Below are 20,635 nucleotides of genomic sequence, written 5' to 3'. Positions count from 1 at the left end.
GGAATCAATGGGTTGGATATACCTGAAATTTTAGATTTATAAACAATAGTGTTCCTATTGTGTGGGATGATCTGAATTTCAAAAGAAATCTGAGAGCATGAAGTTGAAGATGGTCATGCAGTGGAAAAGAGAATGAAAATGTGTTCTCAGCTCTTGAAAAAGAGTAGACTAGCTCAGGGAAGTCATTCATTCCATAAATGGTTTTCAAGTCCTGGCTCGTTGGTGCTGAGATTGTAAGGGCAGATGAATCCTAATTTCTGCTCTCAGCCACTCTCTTGGGGAAGACGCTACCTGCTAAGGCACAAGTGTTTCTGTGTGGGGAGAGGCCAGTGGCAGGGTGAGGGCTGTGGGTATCCAGAGAGACCAGGTGGAGTGGGAGGCCGGCTGTCCGAGAGCCTGGAGAAGCTGGGGGTGGCCACTAGCAGAGGTCCCTTTAGGCCTCTCTGCTGAAAAGCACCTCTGTCTTTCCTTCTTGAGTAAGACGCAGGGTGTGTGTGTTGAGGAAATATTCTGGGGTCTGGTAATAGAATGAAGTAAGAATTAGATTCATAATGGCGTCTGCCAGGATTTCCAGCCATCATGCACATGAGATACTTGGGTGTGTAGTTTTCTCTTCCCTGTACATCGCCTGCGCTCTGCTTCTGAGTTGCTGAGGAGGGTCCTGGGACCTGGAGTGCAGCTGACTGCGGAGGAACGGCCAGGCCCGTCACAGGAGAAGAACTCTCCCTCCTTCAGACCTTGCACCAGTGTCTCCGCTTTGGCAGAGAAATGTCCCAGGGTAGAACCTTACTGTCCCCTTGTGCATGGAGCTCCTAAGTGACAGGGTAACTGGATTCTTTTAGAGGAAGAGCTACCTGTGGCCTGGCCCTTAGCTGTCCTCTGGTTCTGGGGTGGGGCAGGGCAGGGAGGCTGGGGTGGCCGAGACCTTTGGTTGGCTCTCCCTGGGGGTCTCTGAAACACCTGCTTTCCCCAGCAGTAGAGCCCCCCATTAAGCCACCACCGTGAATCCTGCCACACTACTCTCCCTCATGGCCTCAGCTCCTAACTTGGTGCTGGTGTATCTGCTCGTAACGAGCCAGCTTTTCCAGGGCCTTCCCTTGCCCACCCTTGGAACTGCAGCCCTGCCTATTAGGGCATGTGTCCGTCAGGCAGGACACACTGCCACGGGCCCCACCTTGGCCCTGTACTTGCCAAACTGACAGTATAACTTGAGATGCGTGAGGGCCATGCAGGAGGTGGGTGCCTGGCTTCTGTGCTGGGGTTGGTGGCTGGTTTTGGTTGCCTTGTTGACCCAGAGGGCGCTGTTGGCCCTGAGTGGGCAGGCCAGGGATGCGAAGCATGCCTCTGCCCAGGTGCCAGTAGGGTCCCAGAGAGAAGCTCTGAGGGGACAGTGGCCCACGTGGCCTTGGCTCTCTGGTTCGTGGGCCACGTTCTTTGCTTCCTTCTAGCCGTAGCCGTAGCCATCCTGGGAGTGGCCTCAAGCAGACAGCTACCTCAGCCCGACTCCGGGGTGTGCCATCATCTGTTCTGTTCCCTCTGTCCCTGCAGCTGCTTGGTGCCATGTGGGGTGCCTGTTTGTTTTGTAGGTGCATGAGCGAACTGAAGAAATGGATTTCCTGCTGCTGGTCGTCCGCAGACTTCTAAGAACAAATTCACGATTTGTGAAGGTAAGTTTGATTTCATGAGTACAGGGTTATGATTTAAGATTTTGTTTTGTTTCTCTTTAACAGAAACAATTGAAGGCCGTGACCCGTAAACTTCACTGTCACCTGTAGTACTCCAGATCTGTCAGTTAGCTGGCTAAAGGGCATCCTCTTAGGGTCAGAGTATGGAATACTTCTAGGTTATTATGCATTAAGTTGTAAAATTTCCTCTAGGCTGCAGAAGATGATGTAATGATAGCTGACTCTAACGAGATGCTCGGTATTTGCACATCGCTCTTGGCTGCAACACGCACCACAGAGTAAGGGCACGTGGGTGCACCGGCAGTCTCTGTTTCAAGAGCTCCAAAGCCGGAGAGTGGCCCTGCACACGTGTAGGGACTCAGGTCACCAGCTGACGGAGTCCGGGGCAATGGTCGGCACTGTTTACATCTTACTTGAACAAAAAGGAAGAAGGCATGAATGAGGCCAAAATAGCAAAGGGTTTATGATAGCTGTGCAGTCTGCCCGTGGCCAGCCCAGCTGTGCCACTAAGCTGGGGTCTCTCAGAAACAGCGCTGTAAAGGCTCCTGTGGTGGAGCTGGCACGCTGTCACAGGCACAGAGCTGTGGGAGACAGTTGCTGTTGAAACACCAAGTATTTTGTCTCCATGTGTGTCATCTCCCCGCCCTCTGGGTGGGGGTGTTAGTTCTGCCTGGCGGGCCTGCCCCCCACCAAGCAAGCCTGCCTGTCGCCATTGCTGTCTCATGCCTTGAGATGATGGTACATGAACAGGGTTGGCACCTCAAGCCTCGTTGGGACCCTAAATTTGACACTGAGGAACGCTCAGTAAACCCGGCCTTTCTTGATTGTCATTTTGAGGCTTTTCTCCTTCACTCTATAATAATGACTCGATTATGTGTACTTTCGTTTTCAGTAGCAGAGAGAGCATGTGAATGGATTCTGAAATAGCTCCCACACTGCTGAAAATGGCAGTTGGGAATATAAAGTAGATAAGTGGTTTGTCGGTTTCAGTATGGTCATGGTTTATTAAAAAATGCAAGAAGCAGAATATTTTCTAGATAAAACCGTAAATGGTAGATGTAGTCAGGCCAAGAAATTAGAAGGCAAGTCCTAGATGGTTTTGTAATAAGTTTTTTGGAACTCTTAGAAATCCCATTTTTCACTACTTTATTAAAAAAAAGAGCTGCTTAGAAATACCATCTGACCCAGGAATTCCACTTCTAGGAATTTACCCTAAGAATGCAGCAGCCCAGTTTGAAAAAGACAGATGCACCCCTATGTTTATCGCAGCACTATTTACAATAGCCAAGAAATGGAAGCAACCTAAGTGTCCATCAGTAGATGATGGATAAAGAAGATGTGGTACATATACACAATGGAATATTATTCAGGCATAAGATGAAAACAAATCCTACCATTTGCAACAACATGGATGGAGCTGGAGGATATTATGCTCAGTGAAAAAAGCCAGGCAGAGAAAGAGAGGTACCAAATGATTTCACTTATATGTGGAGCATAAGAACAAAGAAAAACTGAAGGAACAAAACAGCAGCAGATTCACAGAACCCAAGAATGGACTAACAGTTACCAAAGGGAAAGGGACTGGGGAGGATGGGTGGGAAGGGAGGGATAAGCAGGGGGGAAAAAGAAAGGGGGCCTTAAAATTAGCATGTGTAATGTTATAATGGGGTTTGTGGGGAGGGACTTGGTGAAGGAGGAAGCCTAGTAAACAATGTTCTTCATGTAATTGTAGATTAATGGTACCAAAAAAAAAAAATACACACACCCACACAAAATACGGCTGTCAGAGGCTTCGGTGCAGGAGGTGGGCAGGCGGGCCTGGAGTTTTCCCTTTCCTCTTACACCGAGACCTGTAGTGGTCCCTGGCCCTGTGCCACCCGCCAGCCCACTGGGCTTCTGGCTGACCAGACTGAGCACCTGCCCTGGACAAGCAGGTGCCATGGGCACGCTGCCATCTGTCTGGAGGGGAGGACGAGGGCCCCCTGGGGGCAGTGCCAGCCTGAGCAGCCTGGAGGGGGCCTTAGTTGGCAGGCTCTGCAACAGACAAGCATTCATGAGGCTCTGGTCCCCAGAAGGTAAAGACCGTGGTCTGTAACGTGGGTTGGGGTGGCCCTCTGACATCCCCACTGGGCCCTCAGAGCCGCCTTTCCGAATGTCCAAGGGGCAGTACGGGGAGTTCACGTGATGCCTGTACTGCCAATGCCTGTGTGAAGTTGTTAAGTTTCTGCTGAGATTTATCCTGTGGAAGTCCTGACTATGGGCCCCAGGAGGTAGCTGGTGGCCCCAAGAGCTGGGTCTACCCCGCCCGGCATCGTGCAGACTCTCGGCAGGCTGCCCCTCGCCCAGGGCCCCCGCGGTGCGCCGCTGTGCCTCGTGGGTGAGGTCTTAGGGTCGTGCCCTGTGCTGCTTTCTGGCGAAACCGAGCCGTGTCGTCTGCCCCAGGCCTCGCGCCCTGCTCCTGCTGGGACTCTCCAGGGTTCCTGGGTCCCTCGTCTTCCTCTGCCACTGATCTTCCTGAGTTTTCTGGAACACATCATTTTGTTACTTGCTCTGTTTTAAATTGGTTTTCCTTTTAGGTAAATGGTTGTAACTTAGCTTCATTGGAGATAAGTAGATTCTCATTTGATAAAACCATTGAAGAGAAATAGTAAAATTTGGTGTCTGAGCATTCTTTAAACTGGAGTAATTCATGTTATATTAGAGACTGAATCAACACTTTCTATGAAAAGTTTAAAGTTATTAAAGCAGAAACAAGCTTGGAATCATAAAAGTGCTCCATTTTGGTTATTACAATGGGTTTGTTTGATGGCTTTTTTTTATTTTTATAGGTAGTCCTGATGTCAGCCACCATTAACTGTAAAGAGTTTGCCGACTACTTTGCTGCCCCTGTTCAGAACAAGGTGAACCCTGCGTACGTTTATGAGGTCGAAGGAAGACCCCATTCAATCGAGGAGTATTATCTCGACGATTTGGAGCACATCCATGGTAGCAAGGTGTGTGGGCAGGCCCTGTTTGTTCCATCGTGGATGTCCTCTTGCATCTGATTAAACCGCATTCACTGGGTGCAGCCCAGGGCCTCCAGTGGACCGGGACGCCAGAGCGTGTGGGGCAGGGCTGGCCGAGAGTAAAAGGAGGGAGCCCCGGCCTTACTGTTGTAAGTGGTGGGCACTGTAAACACTCACCGCATCATCTGGGCGGCAACTGCGGGACCTTGTTGGTGTTGAAAAATAAAATGTCAGATTTTAGTCAACTACAACATTATAGATTCCATTGGGAGTGGGAGGAAATTTTACTTCAGTTTATTTTCTGATGTGAGTTGTGTTGCTGTGCCTAAAGGGGGATAGGGCTGTGGTGACGGAGAACTGTGATGGTACATTCTCAGGGAGAGCGGCAGTCGGTTCGGGATTGTTTTCATATGGGCGGTCCATTCGTGGGGTTTGGAAGTCAGGAAGCATGAGCGGGTGCAGAGCACCTCCTTCCCCCCGTCTGGCTGCACAGCCCCTGCCCGGCCCGATCGGCCCGATCGCCCCGATCGCCTCTCCTTCCCCAGGGGCGGTGGCCTTCCACCCGCACCCTGCTTTCTTCACTTACCTTTTCACATCTTCCTATTAGTATATAGTTTCTTCATTCCCCTTTTTTAGCTAAAAGCCACATTATGTTCATGTGAATATACCAGTCTTGGATTAGTAGCCAGTGCCTCCAGTCTTTTCTTATTAAGAGTGGTGCTCCAGAGAACAGGTTTGCACCCATGCAGGGTGTCCTGTAGGCCGGGGTTTCTCAGCCTTCTCGGGCCAGAGAACTCTGTAAGGGGCAAAAGGCCCCCTGGGGGCCCGTGTGGGTCACGCCTTGCTAGAAAGTAGGTCCCGGGAGGTGGGGTCTGCGGGGCCCGAGGGCGGGTGTCATGCTGCCCAATTGCTCGCAGGGGGGTTTGGCTCTCGCTAAAAGCAGCTTTGATGTGATGGCACTGCTGCAGTGCCTGGACTGACTGGGTTCTGCCTCATGGAAGAAGACACATTTTGTCACGTCTGAATGTGTCAAGGAGGCCTGTGATAGCCACAAAAATGGAGCATCTCTTTTTTTTCCAACTTTTTAAATGACAGTATTTCAAAAGGACAGAAAAGGTGAAAGAATTTTATAGTGGACACCCACATGTCCGTCACCTAGATTCTACAGTTAACATTTACCCTGTAGCACTTAAAAAAAAAGCTGTCGGGGCTGAGAGGCTACTACAGTTTAGGACTGACGAGACTTGAATTGATGTGAACACGCTGTGCTCCCTGGCGCCCTTTCCTGTCCCAGGACCCCAGGTTGCTTTTGGTCTGCATAGCTCCGGGGTGCCTGTGTGGTGGCGGTTTCTCAGACTCCTCTCATTTTGATGGCTTGACAGTTTTTAGGAGTGCTGGCAGGTATTTTGTGGGATGCCCTGCTAATGGGATTTTTCTGAGGTTTTCTCATGAGTAGCCTGGGCTGTGGGTTCTGGGGAGGGAGGCCTTGGGGGCTGCGTTCTGATTGTCACCTCATAGGTGCACCATGGCTCATCTCTGGCGAGGCCTGTCTCAGTCTCCTGGCCAAGACAGTGCCTGCCAGGCCCACGCCGCCCCCCTGGCACCCTCCCTTCCTTTTCTCTGCATATGTATATGTTGACATGTGCATGTGTGTTTGGCTTGTCTTACGTCTGTCCCCTGCTGAGATGTGAACTGGGCAAAGGGACCTATCTCTACTTTTCTCACTGAACTCTTTGGAAACAAGTCACTGAGTGCAGCGCATATTCAAGGTGGAGGGGAGACGGCACTTGTTCATAACATCTAGAATTTTTGCATTTTCTGACCCATTTTGAAATATAAGACGAATGGTGTTTACAAGTCTCTCTGCAACTGGCTGAAGTCTAGTTAATTCCTGTCGATGTCTGTTTTGCATTTTGCATTATGCATTATATGTCAGAGCTCACACTGACGGTGTGAGGGGCTTGGGTCGGGTCTGAGCGCTGACTGGGCCCCTGCTGCAGGCCGGAAAAGACCTGGGTGGGCATGTGTGCCAAGCATCCTGTCTTTGGTGCCTGATAGGTGCTCAGTAAATATTTCAGTGAATGAATACTCATGACTTAACTATGTTAATCTTAAGCTTTATAAAAATTATATTTCATAAAGATTTTGTTACATAGTTTTTGGAGTCCGAGGATTTCCTTAAGACCCTGACTTTATCACTGTCACTGTTTTGCCTTCGTACTCCCTGAACCCCCGGCCAGTGCTGCAGGGAGGAGTGTGCCCTCCCAGGGAGCTCGGCCTCCCGGCCCTCCCGCCTCCTCCGCGGCCTCGTCCGACCCCTGGCTCCTTTCCTGCCTTTCCCGTACTTGCTCCTTCTTCGCCGTCCCTTTCTTGCCGACGGTTAATCGGAACTGAGTCTCTCTCACCCTAAAAAGTACCCTCTCTAAGCCCCATGGTTCTCAGAGCTCTTGCCAGACTTCCGAGCCTGGGGCGTCTTCCCGGCCGCCCCACGCCCGCATCTCGGGCGCTCGGCCCTGAGCTCTCCTGGCCTCTCTGCAGTGTTCCACTGTTGGCCACTCTGATTTTCTGGGAAGCCACCTATCCTTGGGTCCCGTGGTGCCCTCCTCATCTTTCTGTTACCAACTGTGGCTCTTTACATTCAGTGTCCTGTAAGGAGTCCTTTTCATCCTTTACTTTCAGCTTTTTTTATTGCAAAAAAAAATCCCATCCTTAGAGAAAGAAGTACATAAACGGCACTACAATGAGATCATGAAGCGAACACCCGTGGTCTACAGGAGTCCAGAAGCCGAGCGCTGCCCGCCACCCAGCCCCCAGGGGTCATTCTGGGGCGTGTCCCTCCACCCTAGGGTAGGGCTTTTGTGTCCTCCTGTGTACAGTTTTGCTGTAATGCGTTTTTCCGGAGCGTGGTGTGAGGTGGGCTGGAATGCCATTTTACCCCTGAATGGTGCCTGGCTGCGTTCACCCCTCGGTCCCCTACCTGTGGGGCCCTTCCTCTCACTTGCTGCATGTGCCTCTCGCTGCCCTGGGACCAGCTGGCAGCCTGGGTAGGGCCGTCTCATGGCGATGTCAGAGCGCGGGGCTCCAGACTCAGCCTGGAGCAGGAACGCTGGCGCTTCCGTCTCATTCTGTTGACAAGAGAGTCATGGTCTCCAGAAACTTGAGTGCGGGGGGTGGGGGGCAGGAGTCACCCTGCCTCCGCATTCCCGCCCCCTTCCCTGCTCACTGCCGTCTGCCCTACGCACTTTGATGTGTCTGTTTTCTCTGTCACGGTGCAGTCCAGGACATCGGGGAACTTGCCCTCTCTTCCCCTGATGCCCACACACGGGAGGGGACGAATTCAACAGCTGGACCCGTGCGCCCATCACCGGGTATTTCCTTTGTCACTTTTGTCCGGGCCGCTCAGAGAAGTGGCTGTGTCTGTTATCTTGTCAGTGTGCTTGGATATTCTCCGGGCTTGGTTCTAAAATTCAGTGAAATTCTTGTGAATCAGAGACATGCTTTTTCAGAACATGGTTTGCTTGCTGGTAGGAGAATCATTCTGGATGGGTTTGGATGTCACTGTTGGTATTTGTGGTAGTACACTTTTTTTGTGTTTCTTTTTGTATAGCTGTGTTACAGTAAATACTGGTTATTGTTTGCATAAGGTAGAAAATTAAGGTAAAGATTGAACATCAAGAACAGATTTATTAGGCATGCTTGTTCAAAATTATTGATTAAAATGAAAGTCACCCTGTCATACATACATTAGTAGAGAATTGTAATAATGAAAAATGGATTATTCAAACACTAAACTTACTAAATTTGAGTACTTAATTTATTCTAAGTAAAAACTGGGGAAAAAAAGTTTACATTTATAGTTATCACCTGAAGACTTATTTTGATGTGTCCTTTACAAAGTCAAATGCAATGTCTTGCATATAATATCTGATAGATAAAGTTACTAAGTAAATGAAAAAACCCCTTGTTCTTGGTGAAAACAACCCATAAAATGGTTTTGTGGAAATTAGGCCGTGGCTGTTGTGTGGATATTGGAGAGAGATGCCCAGTGGTGGCCCCGTCCCACAGCTGTGGGCTTGTGTGCTCTGCCTTCTGAGCCCCAGGGCTCTGCAGGGATGCCTTACGGGTGTACCTGAGCTAGCTGGGCTCAATCTGGCTTTGTTTTAGTACACAAGTAAAAGCAGTTGCATGATCTTCCTCGGCCTTGGCAGACACAGGTACCGTGGTCATGCGTATGTTTTGGCAGGTTACATGAGGGGTCACCTTTTCCCAGTACGTGTGCTTTTTAAGGGCTGCTTCGTACATCCTCGATGTGGACATCTCAGGGCTCCTTTGGTGGAGGGAGTGTTTGACAGGCGGAAGGGCACTGGCTCTGGGATCAAACTCGCCCTGAGCTCCTGGTGCAGCGTGCTGGGGCTCCAGATGGCTTTCACCTGGGTGTGCAGACTCTGACGCCATCCGGGCTCCAGGGGCGATCCGGGGCGTATCCCGGAATGCACTGGGGACGGCCAGTGCTCGACACTCAGCAAGTGCTCAGATGTTGGCTGCAAGTGACAGTATTTTTATTTGGGGCATTTGTTACAGTGACGTACTGGCAGAGAGAGTCACCATCCAACCTCTGAACTCCCCCTGTAATCCTGTTGTGGTATTTCAGCCTTTTCTTTTCCTGTTTTTAGCTTTCTCCTCATCTCCCAGAGGAGCCCGTGATCACTAAGGATGTATATGAAGTTGCCGTCTCCCTGATCCAGATGTTTGACGATCTAGATGTGCAAGACAGCGGGTGAGAGGCCCTCTGCCTGGCAGGCAGTGCTCTTCAGCGCACGTATACTTTGAATTTGTTACCCATTTTGAAACGTCAGTGTTCTTAAAATATTATGATATAACATACTTTTTCAGTAGTCACTATACATGTTAAAATAAAGTTAGTATCTTGCTAATTTTTACTGGAAATTTCTGCTTTAGTTTAAAACCATGCCAAGTACAGTGTTAGGACTAACGGTTTTGGAAATTAGAAACCACAACTTGGAGAGAAGATAGTGTTCCAGACATGAAGTCCCAGCACTCCCAGTCCTGAGGGACAAAACGTGAAGGTCCACATTAGGAGAGGCTGTTGGAAGCCCTCCCCAGCCTTGCTTTCCATTTGTCAGAGAGATGTATTCCTGACCCTAAGCAGGCTCCTGCTATGACCCAGATGTCCAGTCGTGTAGCTGCCTCTTTGAAACCTGAAACATGTTTTACATTAGGGACAATTTTAGGTTCTTAGTGGTGGTAGGTTCTTAGCCTCTAATTGAAAGCGCTGTGCTGGGAGCCTTGATGGTGCTCGCTGCCCTCCAGCCCGTGGATGCAGCCGGCGCACGGGAGCAGCAAGCAGTGGGGGCACAGGGCCTCGGGGGCTGGGCTACTGTTCTCTTCGGGCCTTAGACACACACCCCTGTGTGTTTCTCTTCTTCCAGTCATTAGTCTTGACGTGGACAGCTGCTTGCGTCCCGCGTGCCTCCTGGAGCACACGCCTTAGAACGAGGTGGTCTTGCTGCAGTCACGCCCCTTCCTAGGTCCAGGCCGTCATGTACCCGTCTTAGCTCTGTGTTTAAGCTTCACAGACTTTTGTTACTTTTTATATCATCAGTGTGTTTAGATTTACCCAAATACAATCAGTTTATTTATTCGTCATTCTGTCTTGCCTCTTAGACTTTCCTTCTTCGATCACTTTTATGTTTCCTAAAGTCTATCCTTACGATGTTTCTTTATAAGACTCTTTGGTAAATTTTTCTGTTTTTATTTAGCCAAAAATGTATTTATTCATTCTCATTCCTGAAATAGTTTTGTTGGGTCACTGTTTCTCTCCTCCTTTTTCTAATTTTTTCTTTTAAATAACTTAATTGAGGTATAGTTTCCATACATGAAGTGTGCCCATTGTTCTTTCTGTGTTTTGATATTGTCGCATAATCCCTGGCTTCTCCTGCTACAGTAAGAAGTTACCTTCTGGTCTAACTCTTCCTTTCAGGTAAGCCTTGCTGGCTCTCTTCCAGCCACATTCTTTGTCTCTGATGTTCTGTGGTGTGACTTCTGGGAACAGGGGTGGATTTCTTTTCCTTGACCTGGCTAGGGTCCAGTGGACTGGGGGAGTCTGACCATTGCTGTCTTTGCTGCTGCCCAACCAACCGCTGTTTATCCAGAAGTGTTAGCACCCACCAGTGGTCTTCTCTGAGTCAGGTGTCACTCTCTGTTCTCAGCCCCTGAGACTAACCTATAAAAAGGGATTCACCCTTTATTTTATTTTATTTTTTTAAATTTTGGTATCATTAATCTACAATTACATGACCAACATTATGTTTACTAGACTCCCCCATTATCAAGTCCCCCCCACATATCCCATTACAGTCACTGTCCATCAGCGTAGTTAGGTGCTGTAGAATCACTACTTGTCTTCTCTGTGTTGCACAGCCCTCCCTGTGCCCCCCCGCCCTTCATTATGTCTGCTAAAAGTAATGTCCCTTTTGTTCCCCATATTCCTCCCTTCCCACCCATCCTTCCCAGTCCCTTTCCCTTTGGTGACTGTTAGTCCATTCTTGTCTGTGACTCTGCTGCTGTTTTGTTCCTTCAGTATTTGCTTTGTTCTTATACTCCACAGAGGAGTGAAATCATTTGGTACTTGTCTCTCTCCCCCTGGCTTATTTCACTGAGCATAACACCCTCCAGCTCCATCCATGTTGTTGCAAATGGTAGGATTTGTTTTCTTCTTATGGCTGAATAATATTCCATTGTGTATATGTACCACATCTTCTTTATCCATTCATCTACTGAGGGACATTTAGGTTGCTTCCATTTCTTGGCTATTGTAAATAGTGCTGTGATAAACATAGGGGTGCATCTGTCTTTTTCAAACTGTGCTGCTGTGTTCTTAGGGTAAATACCTAGGAGTGGGATTCCTGGGTCAAACGGTATTTCAATTTTGAGCTTTTTGAGGAACCTCCATACTGCTTTCCACATTGGTTGAACTAATTTACATTCCCACCAGCAGTGTAGGAGGGTTCCCCTTTCTCCACATCCTCGCCAACATTTGTTGTTGTTTGTCTTTTGGATGGTGGCGATCCTTACTGGTGTGAGGTGGTACCTCATTGTGGTTTTAATTTGCATTTCTCAGATTATTAGCGATATGGAGCATCATTCCATGTGTCTGTTGGCCATCTGAATTCTTTCTTCAGAGAAGTGTCTGTTCAGCTCCTCTGCACATTTTTTAATTGGATTATTTGCTTTTTGTTTGTTGAGGTGCGTGAGCTCTTTACATATTTTAGATGTCAACCCCTTATCTGATATGTGATTTATGAATATGTTCTCCCATACTGTAAGGTACCTTTTTGTTCTACTGATGGTGTCCTTTGCTGTACAGAAGCTTTTCAGCTTGATATATTCCTACTTGTTCATTTTGGCTTTTGTTTCCCTTGCCCAGGGAGATACGTTCATGAAGAAGTTGCTCATGTTTATGTCCAAGAGAATTTTGCCTATGTTTTTTTCTAAGAGTTTTATGGTTTCATGACTTACATTCAGGTCTTTGATCCATTTCAAGTTTACTTTTGTATATGGAGTTAGACAGTGATCCAGTTTCATTCTCTTGCATGTAGCTGTCCAGTTTTGCCAGCACCACTTGTTGAAGAGACTGTTATTTGCCCATTGTATGTCCATGGCTCCTTTGTCATATATTAATTGACCATATATGCTTGGGTTAATATCTGGACTCTCTATTCTCTTCCACTGGTCTAAGAGTCTGTTTTTGTGCCAGTACCAAATTGTCTTGATTACTGTGGCTTTGTAGTAGCGCTTGAAGTTGGGGAGTAAGATCCCCCCTGCTTTATCCTTCCTTCTCAGCTATTTGGGGTCTTTTGTGGTTCCATATGAATTTTAGAACAGTTTTTTCCAGTTTGTTGAAGAATGCTGTTGGTATTTTGATAGGGATTGCATTGAATCTGTAGAGTGCTTCAGGCAAGATGGCCATTTTGACAATATTAATTCTTCCTAGCCAAGAGTATGGGATGAGTTTCCATTTGTTAGTGACCTCTTTAATTTCTCTTAAGAGTGTCCCATAGTTTTCAGGGTAGAGGTCTTTCACTTCCTTGGTTAGGTTTATTCCTAGGAATTTTATTATTTTTGATGCAATGTGAATGGAATTGTTTTCCTGATTTCTCTTTCTGCTAGTTCATCATTAGTGTATAGGAATGCAACAGATTTCTGTATATTTTGTATCCTGCAATTTTGCTGAATTCAGATATTCTAGTAGTTTTGGAGTGGTGTCTTTAGGGTTTTTTATGTACAATATCATGTCATTGGCAAATAGTGACAGTTTGACTTCTTCTTTATCAATCTGAATGCCTTTTATTTCTTCGTATTGTATGATTTCCGTGGCTAGGACCTCCAGTACTATGTTAAATAACAGTGGGGAGAGTGGGCATCCCTGTCTTGTTCCCGATCTTGTTCCCGATCTCCTGTGTTGGGTGCATAGATATTTATAATGGTTATATCCTCTTGTTGGACTGACTCCTTTATCATTATGTAATGTCCTTCTTTATCTCTTGTTATTTTCTTTGTTTTGAAGTCTATTTTGTCTGAAACAAGTACTGCAACACCTGCTTTTTTCTCCCTATTGTTCCCTCAGCCTCTTGCTGTTAAGTATGATGTTGGCTGTGGGTTTGTCATATATGGTCTTTATTATGTTGAGGTACTTGCCCTCTATACCCCTTTTGTTGAGAGTTTTTATCATGAATGGGTGTTGAATTTTGTCGAACGCTTTTTCAGCATCTATGGAGATGATCATGTGGTTTTTGTCCTTCTTTTTGTTGATGTGGTGGATGATGTTGATGGATTTTCAAATGTTGTACCATCCTTGCATCCCTGAGATGAATCCCACTCGATCATGGTGTATGATCCTCTTGATGTATTTTTAAATTCGGTTTGCTAATATTTTGTTGAGTATTTTAACATCTATGTTCATCAGGGATATTGGTCTGTAGTTTTCTTTTTTTGTGGGGTCTTTGCCTGGTTTTGGTATTAGAGTGATGCTGGCTTCATAGAATGAGTTTGGAAGTATTCCTTCCTCTTCTATTTTTTGGAAAACTTTAAGGGGAATGGGTATTCTGTCATCTCTGTATGTCTGGTAAAATTCAGCCATGAATGCATCTGGTCTGGAGGTTTTGTTCTTGGGTAGTTTTTTGATTACCAATTCAATTTCATTGCTGGTGATTGGTCTGTTTAGATTTTTCTGTTTCTTCTTGGGTCAGTCTTGGAAGGTTGTATTTTTCTAGAAAGTTGTCCATTACTTCTAGGTTATCCAGCTTTTTAACATAGATTTTCATAGTATTCTCTAATAATCTTTGTATTTCTGTGGTGTCTGTAATGATTTTTCATTTCTTGTTTCTGATTCTGTTTATGTGTGTAGGCTTTCTTTTTCTCTTAAGAAGTCTGGCTAGTGGTTTATCTATTTTGTTTATTTTCTCAAGGAACCAGTTCTTGGTTTCATTGATTTTTTCTATTGTTGTATTTGTCTCAATTTTATTTATTTCTTCTCTGATCTTTATTATGTCCCTCCTTCTGCTGACTTTGGGCCTCATTTGTTCTTCTTTTTCCAGTTTCTATAATTGTGACTTTAGACTATTCATTTGGGGTTGTTCTTCCTTCTTTAAGTAGGCCAGGATTGCTGTATACTTTCCTCTTAGAACTGCCTTTGCTGCATCCCACAGAAGTTGGGGCTTTGTGCTGTTGTTGTCATTTGTTTCCATATATTGCTTGATCTCTGTTTTAATTTGGTCATTGATCCATTGCTTACTTAGGAGCATGTTGTTAAGCCTCCATGTGTGTGTGAGCCTTTTTGCTTTCTTTGTACAATTTATTTCTAGTTTCCTCCCTTTGTGGTCTGAGAAGTTGGTTGGTAGGATTTCAATCTTTTGGAATTTACTGAGGCTCTTTTTGTGGCCTAGAATGTGGTCTATTCTGGAGAATGTTCCATGTGCACTTGAGAAGAATGTGTATCCTGTTGCTTTTGGGTGCAGAGTTCTGTAGATGTCCGTTAGGTCCATCTGTTCTAGTGTGTTGTTCAGTGCCTCTGTGTCCTTACTTAATTCTGTCTGGTTAATCTGTCCTTTGGAGTGAGTGATGTGTTAAGTCTCCTAAAATGAACGCATTGCATTCTATTTCCCCCTTTAATTCTGTTAGTATTTGTTTCACATATGCTGGTGCTCCTGTGTTGGGTGCATAGATATTTATAATGGTTATATCCTCTTGTTGGACTGACTCCTTTATCATTATGTAATGTCCTTCTTTATCTCTTGTTACTTTCTTTGTTTTGAAGTCTATTTTGTCTGAAACAAGTACTGCAACACTTGCTTTTTTCTCCCTATTGTTTGCATGAAATATCTTTTTCCATCCCTTGACTTTCAGTCTGTGTATGTCGTTGGGTTTGAGGTGAGTCTCTTGTAAGCAGCATATAGATGGGTCTTGCTTTTTTATCCATTCTATTACTCTGTGTCTTTTGATTGGTGCATTCAGTCCATTTACATTTAGGGTGATTATTGAAAGATATGTACTTATCGCCATTGCAGGCTTTGACCTCATGGTTACCAAAGGTTTAAGTGTGGCCTCTTTACTATCTGTCTACCTCAACTCTCTTATTAAGTTACTATAAACACAGTGTGGTGATTCTTTATTTCTCTCCCTTCTTATTCTTCCTCCTCCATTCTTTTTATGTTATGTGTTTTATTCTGTACTCTTTTGTCTTTCCTTTGACTGCTTTTGTGAATAGTTGATTTTATTTTTTGCCTTTAGTTGGTATTTGGTTGTTCTGCTTTCTTTGCTGTGATTTTGTTTTCTCTAGTGACATCTATTTAGCCTTAGGAGTGCTCCCATCTAGAGCAGTCCCTCTGAAATACCCTGCAGAGGTGGTTTGTGGGAGGCAAATTCCCTCAACTTTTGTTTGTCTGGGAATTGTTTAATCCCTCATTTGTATTTAAATGATAATCGTGCTGGATATAGTATCCTTGGTTCAAGGCCCTCAGTTTCATTGCATTAAACATATCATGCCATTCTCTTCTGGTCTGTAAGGTTTCTGTTGAGAAGTCTGATGATAGCCTGATGGGTTTTCCTTTGTAGGTGACCTTTTTTCTCTCTCTGTCTGCCTTTAATACTCTGTCCTTGACTTTGATCTTTGCCATTTCAATTATTATATGTCTTGGTGTTGTCCTCCTTGAGTCCCTTGTGTTGGGAGTTCTGTGGGCTTCCATGGTCTGAGAGACTATTTCCTCCCTCAGCTTGGGGAGGTTCTCAGCAATTATTTCTTCAGAGACAACCTCCTATCCCTTTTTCTCTCTTCTTCTTCTTCTGGTACCCCTATAATGTGAATGTTGTTCCATTTGGATTGGTCACACAGTTCTCTTAATATTCTTTCATTCCTGGAGATCCTTTTATCTCTCTCTGCCTCAGCTTCTCTGCGTTCCTGTTCTCTGATTTCTAGTCCATTAACAGCCTCTTGCACCTCGTCCAGTCTGCTCTTAAGCCCTTCCAGAGATCGTTTCATTTCTGTATTCTCCCTCAGGACTTCATCCCTTAACTCTTGCATATTTCTCTGCAGGTCCATCAGCATACTTATGACTTATTTTGAATTCTTTTTCAGGAAGATTGGTTATATCTCTCTCACCAGGCCTCTCTCTGGGGTTGTCTGGACCAGATTCTTTTGCCTTTTCATGGCGACAGAAGTGGTCATAGGCAGGTGGTGCATGTGTCAGCTGGGAGAACAAAGTCCCTTCCTGCTTGCTAGTTGCCTTGCCCTTCTCTGCTGCCTGTGTCGGTTACCTGCAGACAGGGGGCAGTCTCTGGGGTAATGTTCTGAGCTGCCATGGGCGGGGTGGCCCTCGGGATAGCCTAGGGCCCTGCAAGGAGTGCAGACGCATAGGGTGTGTTCTCCTGTGAGAACGGCCCCCCTCTTGCCCTCTGGACCCTACTGTGGCTTCCTCTGTCTGTGTTGGGCAGCTACATGCCCGCGGCTGCCTCTGGGTCTGTCCTGGGTAGCGGCGTGCTAGGAGGAGACTCTGGGTGGTTGCTGTGGGTGGGGCCACTCTCTGGCTGCTCTGCCGCTGTGGTGGGTCAGCCGGTTTGCTTGCAGCGCCAGCCGGGGGGGGAAATGAATGGCAGGCTGCTTATCACAGTGGGGGCTTCCAGGCTGGGTTATCTGGCAGGGGGGTGGGGCACCTGAAGTTCCTCAGGATTCCCAGCCTGCTGGGCTGAGTGTGCCGGGACGATTTTGTCCAGCTGTTAAGCCCTTGTCCCTTCAAGAGTTTTAAAAAGCACCCGCTCTTTTTTTGTCCCAGGGGAGCCGGCTGTGGGGATCTGCTCGCAGTTGCTGCCTCAGATTTTACTTTTCATGCCTCTGATATCCAGCACACCATGCGATGTGTGTCTGTGCTCCCGATGCAGATCACTAGGGCTGGGTGTTTAGCAGTCCTGGGCTTCCACTCCCTCCCCACTCTGATTCTTTCCTCCCGCCAGTGAGCTGGGGTGGGGGCAGCGCTTGGGTCCCGCTTGGCCACGGCTTTGTATCTTACCCCCTTTGTGAGATGCTGAGTTCTCCCAGATGTAGATGTAGCTGGGCTGTTGTACTGTGTCTTCTGGTCTCTCTTTTAGGAATAGTTGTATTTGCTGTATTTTCAAGAATATATATGGTTTTGGGAGGAGACTTCCGCCACCCTACTCACGCCGCCATCTTGAGCCTCCCCCTTGATTCACCCTTTATTACTCTGCCTCTGTTCTCCCTACATCACTTTCTTTTAATGTCATTATGGGCTCGTGGATATTTTTCCTTTTAAATAGACTTGATGTTTTAGAGCAGCTTTAGGCTCACACCAAATAGAACAGAAAGAACAGCAATGTCCGACGTGCCCCCCATACCCTCCCCTCCTAGTGGCATCTGGCACCAGAATCGTTGTTTGTTACAGCTGATGCATCGTTTTTAGCAACAGCCACGGCTTACCTTCGGGCCTTGTGCCCTAGGGGTCAGCCTCGATTAGCATTGTGCACCTCACATTTTAACAGGAACAAGACCCGGCTGGGCGCTCAGCCTGTGTCCGAGCGGAGCAGTGTGTTGGCGTTTTTGCCAGGTGAGTGTCCTGAGTGTGAGGCCTGGAGTCAGCTCCCTGCACGAGGCTCTGTGTCTAGCCTACGTGAGGACATGCTGTTCGCTGCTCATTCCTTTCAGCCCTTTAGCAAATGTGGTTTTCAGTTTGACCGATTACAGCGACCTCCTATGGCTAAAAGTGATAAAGAGGACTTCAACTTTTTGAAGGTAGTCTTTCCCTTCAGAATTTTCAACAAAATGATTGGCTTTGCCAATGATTCCATGTAGATGGTTCCACAAGTGAGCTAAGAGCCCCTTCTACATTTAGAGCTGGTTTAATTATAGTTTTGTTACCGTAATGCGATGAGAATCATCAGGGTAGTCCTTGAGTTCCTGAGTCAGTATTTGAGAAAATAGGCCCTCACAATCCTCAGAAAGATTAATTAATGTTAAACTATACTCTTTTGAAGTGATGTTTTTGATATTTTTAGTTGAGCGGCATAGCTAAATGAAACCTCATAACTATAACTTGGAGGTTTGTCGTTGGAAGGCACTATGTCAGAAGCTGTGTGTGTGCACTGACGCCGTGGAGGGCAGACAGCGCAGGCAAGAGTCACTCTGGAATGCTGCATTCACCTGTCATACTGTGGTCGTGTTTTGCTTAGGTTGATAGGGGTTAGTTTGCATCCAGGAAGCACCCATTAGCTGGCAGTAGGGCAGAGTTGCATTTGCCCGAGTAAATACTGTCAAAGACTACTATGCGCAGAGCATTGTGTTGAGGAAAAAAATGACCAAAGCAGAGCCACAGTGATAGGAGCTTAATGAGACCTCCCATGAGAGAGGTGCTTCTTAACTGCCAAACACTGTTGGAATAAAATGTTTAGAAATGCTTTTCACAGTTTAGTTTATTGTCTTCTGTCATGTCATGTGTTTATGTGTGTTCAAGTTTATGTATCTTTCATTGTCTCCTGGGACTGGTTCTGTGTTAGTGTCCTGGGGCTGCTGTACCAAAGTACTAAAGAACTGGGGGGCTTAAGCAATAGAAATCTATTCTGTCTCTTTTCTGGAAGCCAGGAGTTCAAAGCCAAGGTGTCAGCAGGGCCCTGCTCCCTCTGAGGCTCCAAGGGGAGGGTCCGTCGTCGCCTCTTCCCACTTCCAGGGCTGCCCCCCTATCTCTGCCCCCACTGCTGCAGGGCCTGCTCTCTAGGGGTCTCTTCCCTGTGTCCCATCGGGACCCCGGTCCTGTGGGATTGAACCCCCATTGCACTCCAGGGTGACCTCATTGCGACTAGTCGCACTTGCAGACGCACACACTGCAAGCCGTCATTTCTGAGGTCCTGACTGGGGTTAGGACTTAACATCTTTTGGGGGGGACACAGTTCAGTCCATAATGGGGTTGATAATTTCAGGGTGAGACAAAAGCACATGCAGGCTTTTCATACCAACAAATGTTTCCTAAGCCTAATGAAAAAATTTCACACATCTCTGTGACCAAGACCTTTAAAATATTTTTTGGTTGTAATATTTTGGTTGTAATATTTTGGTTGCATGCTCACCGTAGGAAATTTGGAAAATCAGCCAAAAAAAGAACTGTAAAATGGCTCACACAGCCACACTCATGGGCAGTCACCGGGTGGGAAGGAAAACGCTGAGCACTGGAAGAATATGGATTCTCTCATATTTCTGAGTTACCTGTGGTCAGTGTTGTTGTACGTTTTTACGTTAATTCTGATGTACTTGGGCAAAGAAGATAAAAAAAAGTCCAATAAAATGAATTGGTAGAGACTTCTTTGCAAGAGATGTCATCTAATTTCAAGGATGGTTTGTAGCAGTAAATATAAATCTTCATTTTTCCCACTCTTTTTCTTCTCTAGGTCTGGGTGAGATAAACCATATGCATGAACTTCTTACAAACATGGTTCACAAAAGGTGTGTTTAAAATGAATCCAAACCATTATGTTGTTTTTTACTGAAATAATCCTAATTACCTCAATGAATAGTTTATTTAGTAAGTTTTCATGTGTATCTGTGCTTCATGGATATTTTATTTTGTTAATTTGTTTCTTAGGTTACAGGTCTATCCACTCCATTCAAGTGTGACTTTAGAAGAGCAGAATAATGTGTTTTTAAGCCCAGTTCCTGGGTATAGAAAGGTAGGAAAACTGGGAGACAAGTTCTAAGCACTTCAGGTGCATTTTCTTTAGAGACTCTGCTAATGAAAAATGCTAACGTGTCAGCTTATTTGTACGATGAACTCTGTAGCTAGTAAACAGGTATGTGCCTGAGAGCCCAGATATGTTATTTAATGCCATCTTTTATTTTGTACATTGCTTTGCTAAGGTTTAATTCATCTTCAGGACATTGTTACCAGTAGATTTCAACACCTTTACTCCCTGGCATTTCTCGAATGATGGGGCTGTTCCTGGTGTCCCCGGCACTGCTCTGGCGACATTGGTTAGAACCCACAGTAGTTCAGGAAGATATCTTTGATTTCAGGTTATGCTCGCATGGTGGGATCGTCCCACCACAACTGTTCTGGAGCTGCTTGAGGTGATCAGGGACCCCGAGCATGCGACCCTGTGCCTTTGATTTCATGTGCCACGTTCTGGGTCTCTAGGCGCAGCCTCCATCTTTCAGGGTGTCCCCAAGTCCCAGGCTTCAGCCCTTCTTCTGTGTTTTAGCTAGTGGCGCTTTTTGCCTCTGGGTAACTGCAGGCCCCCGAAGCTGCCTGCCATATCTGGGGTCAGAGACAGCTGCCCGTGGCTCCTTTCTTGACCTGCTGTGTTGCTGGGTTTCTGTACCAGGGCTTCCTTTGGGCCCCTGAGTGATGTCAGCAAGGATGGGATGTAATTTTA

General features: G+C 46.4%; 1 protein-coding gene across 9 annotated transcripts in view; it reads left to right on the top strand.

The window, feature by feature from the left end:
* Positions 1-20,635, top strand: part of TDRD9 (tudor domain containing 9) — a 112,451-nt gene that overhangs the window by 34,393 nt on the left and 57,423 nt on the right. For all 9 annotated transcript variants that reach the window (XM_073241768.1, XM_073241775.1, XM_073241774.1 and 6 more), the window contains 6 exons: positions 1,587-1,667; positions 4,514-4,678; positions 9,364-9,467; positions 17,759-17,823; positions 19,655-19,709; positions 19,849-19,933. In XM_073241768.1, coding sequence (XP_073097869.1) covers positions 1,587-1,667; positions 4,514-4,678; positions 9,364-9,467; positions 17,759-17,823; positions 19,655-19,709; positions 19,849-19,933 — 555 coding nt within the window. The remainder of the gene's footprint in view (positions 1-1,586; positions 1,668-4,513; positions 4,679-9,363; positions 9,468-17,758; positions 17,824-19,654; positions 19,710-19,848; positions 19,934-20,635) is intronic.

Source organism: Manis javanica, chromosome 8 (assembly GCF_040802235.1).
Source record: "Manis javanica isolate MJ-LG chromosome 8, MJ_LKY, whole genome shotgun sequence".
NCBI lineage: Eukaryota > Metazoa > Chordata > Mammalia > Pholidota > Manidae > Manis > Manis javanica.
Note: the sequence above shows the minus strand (reverse complement) of the source record. Positions and strands in the feature narration are given on the sequence as shown.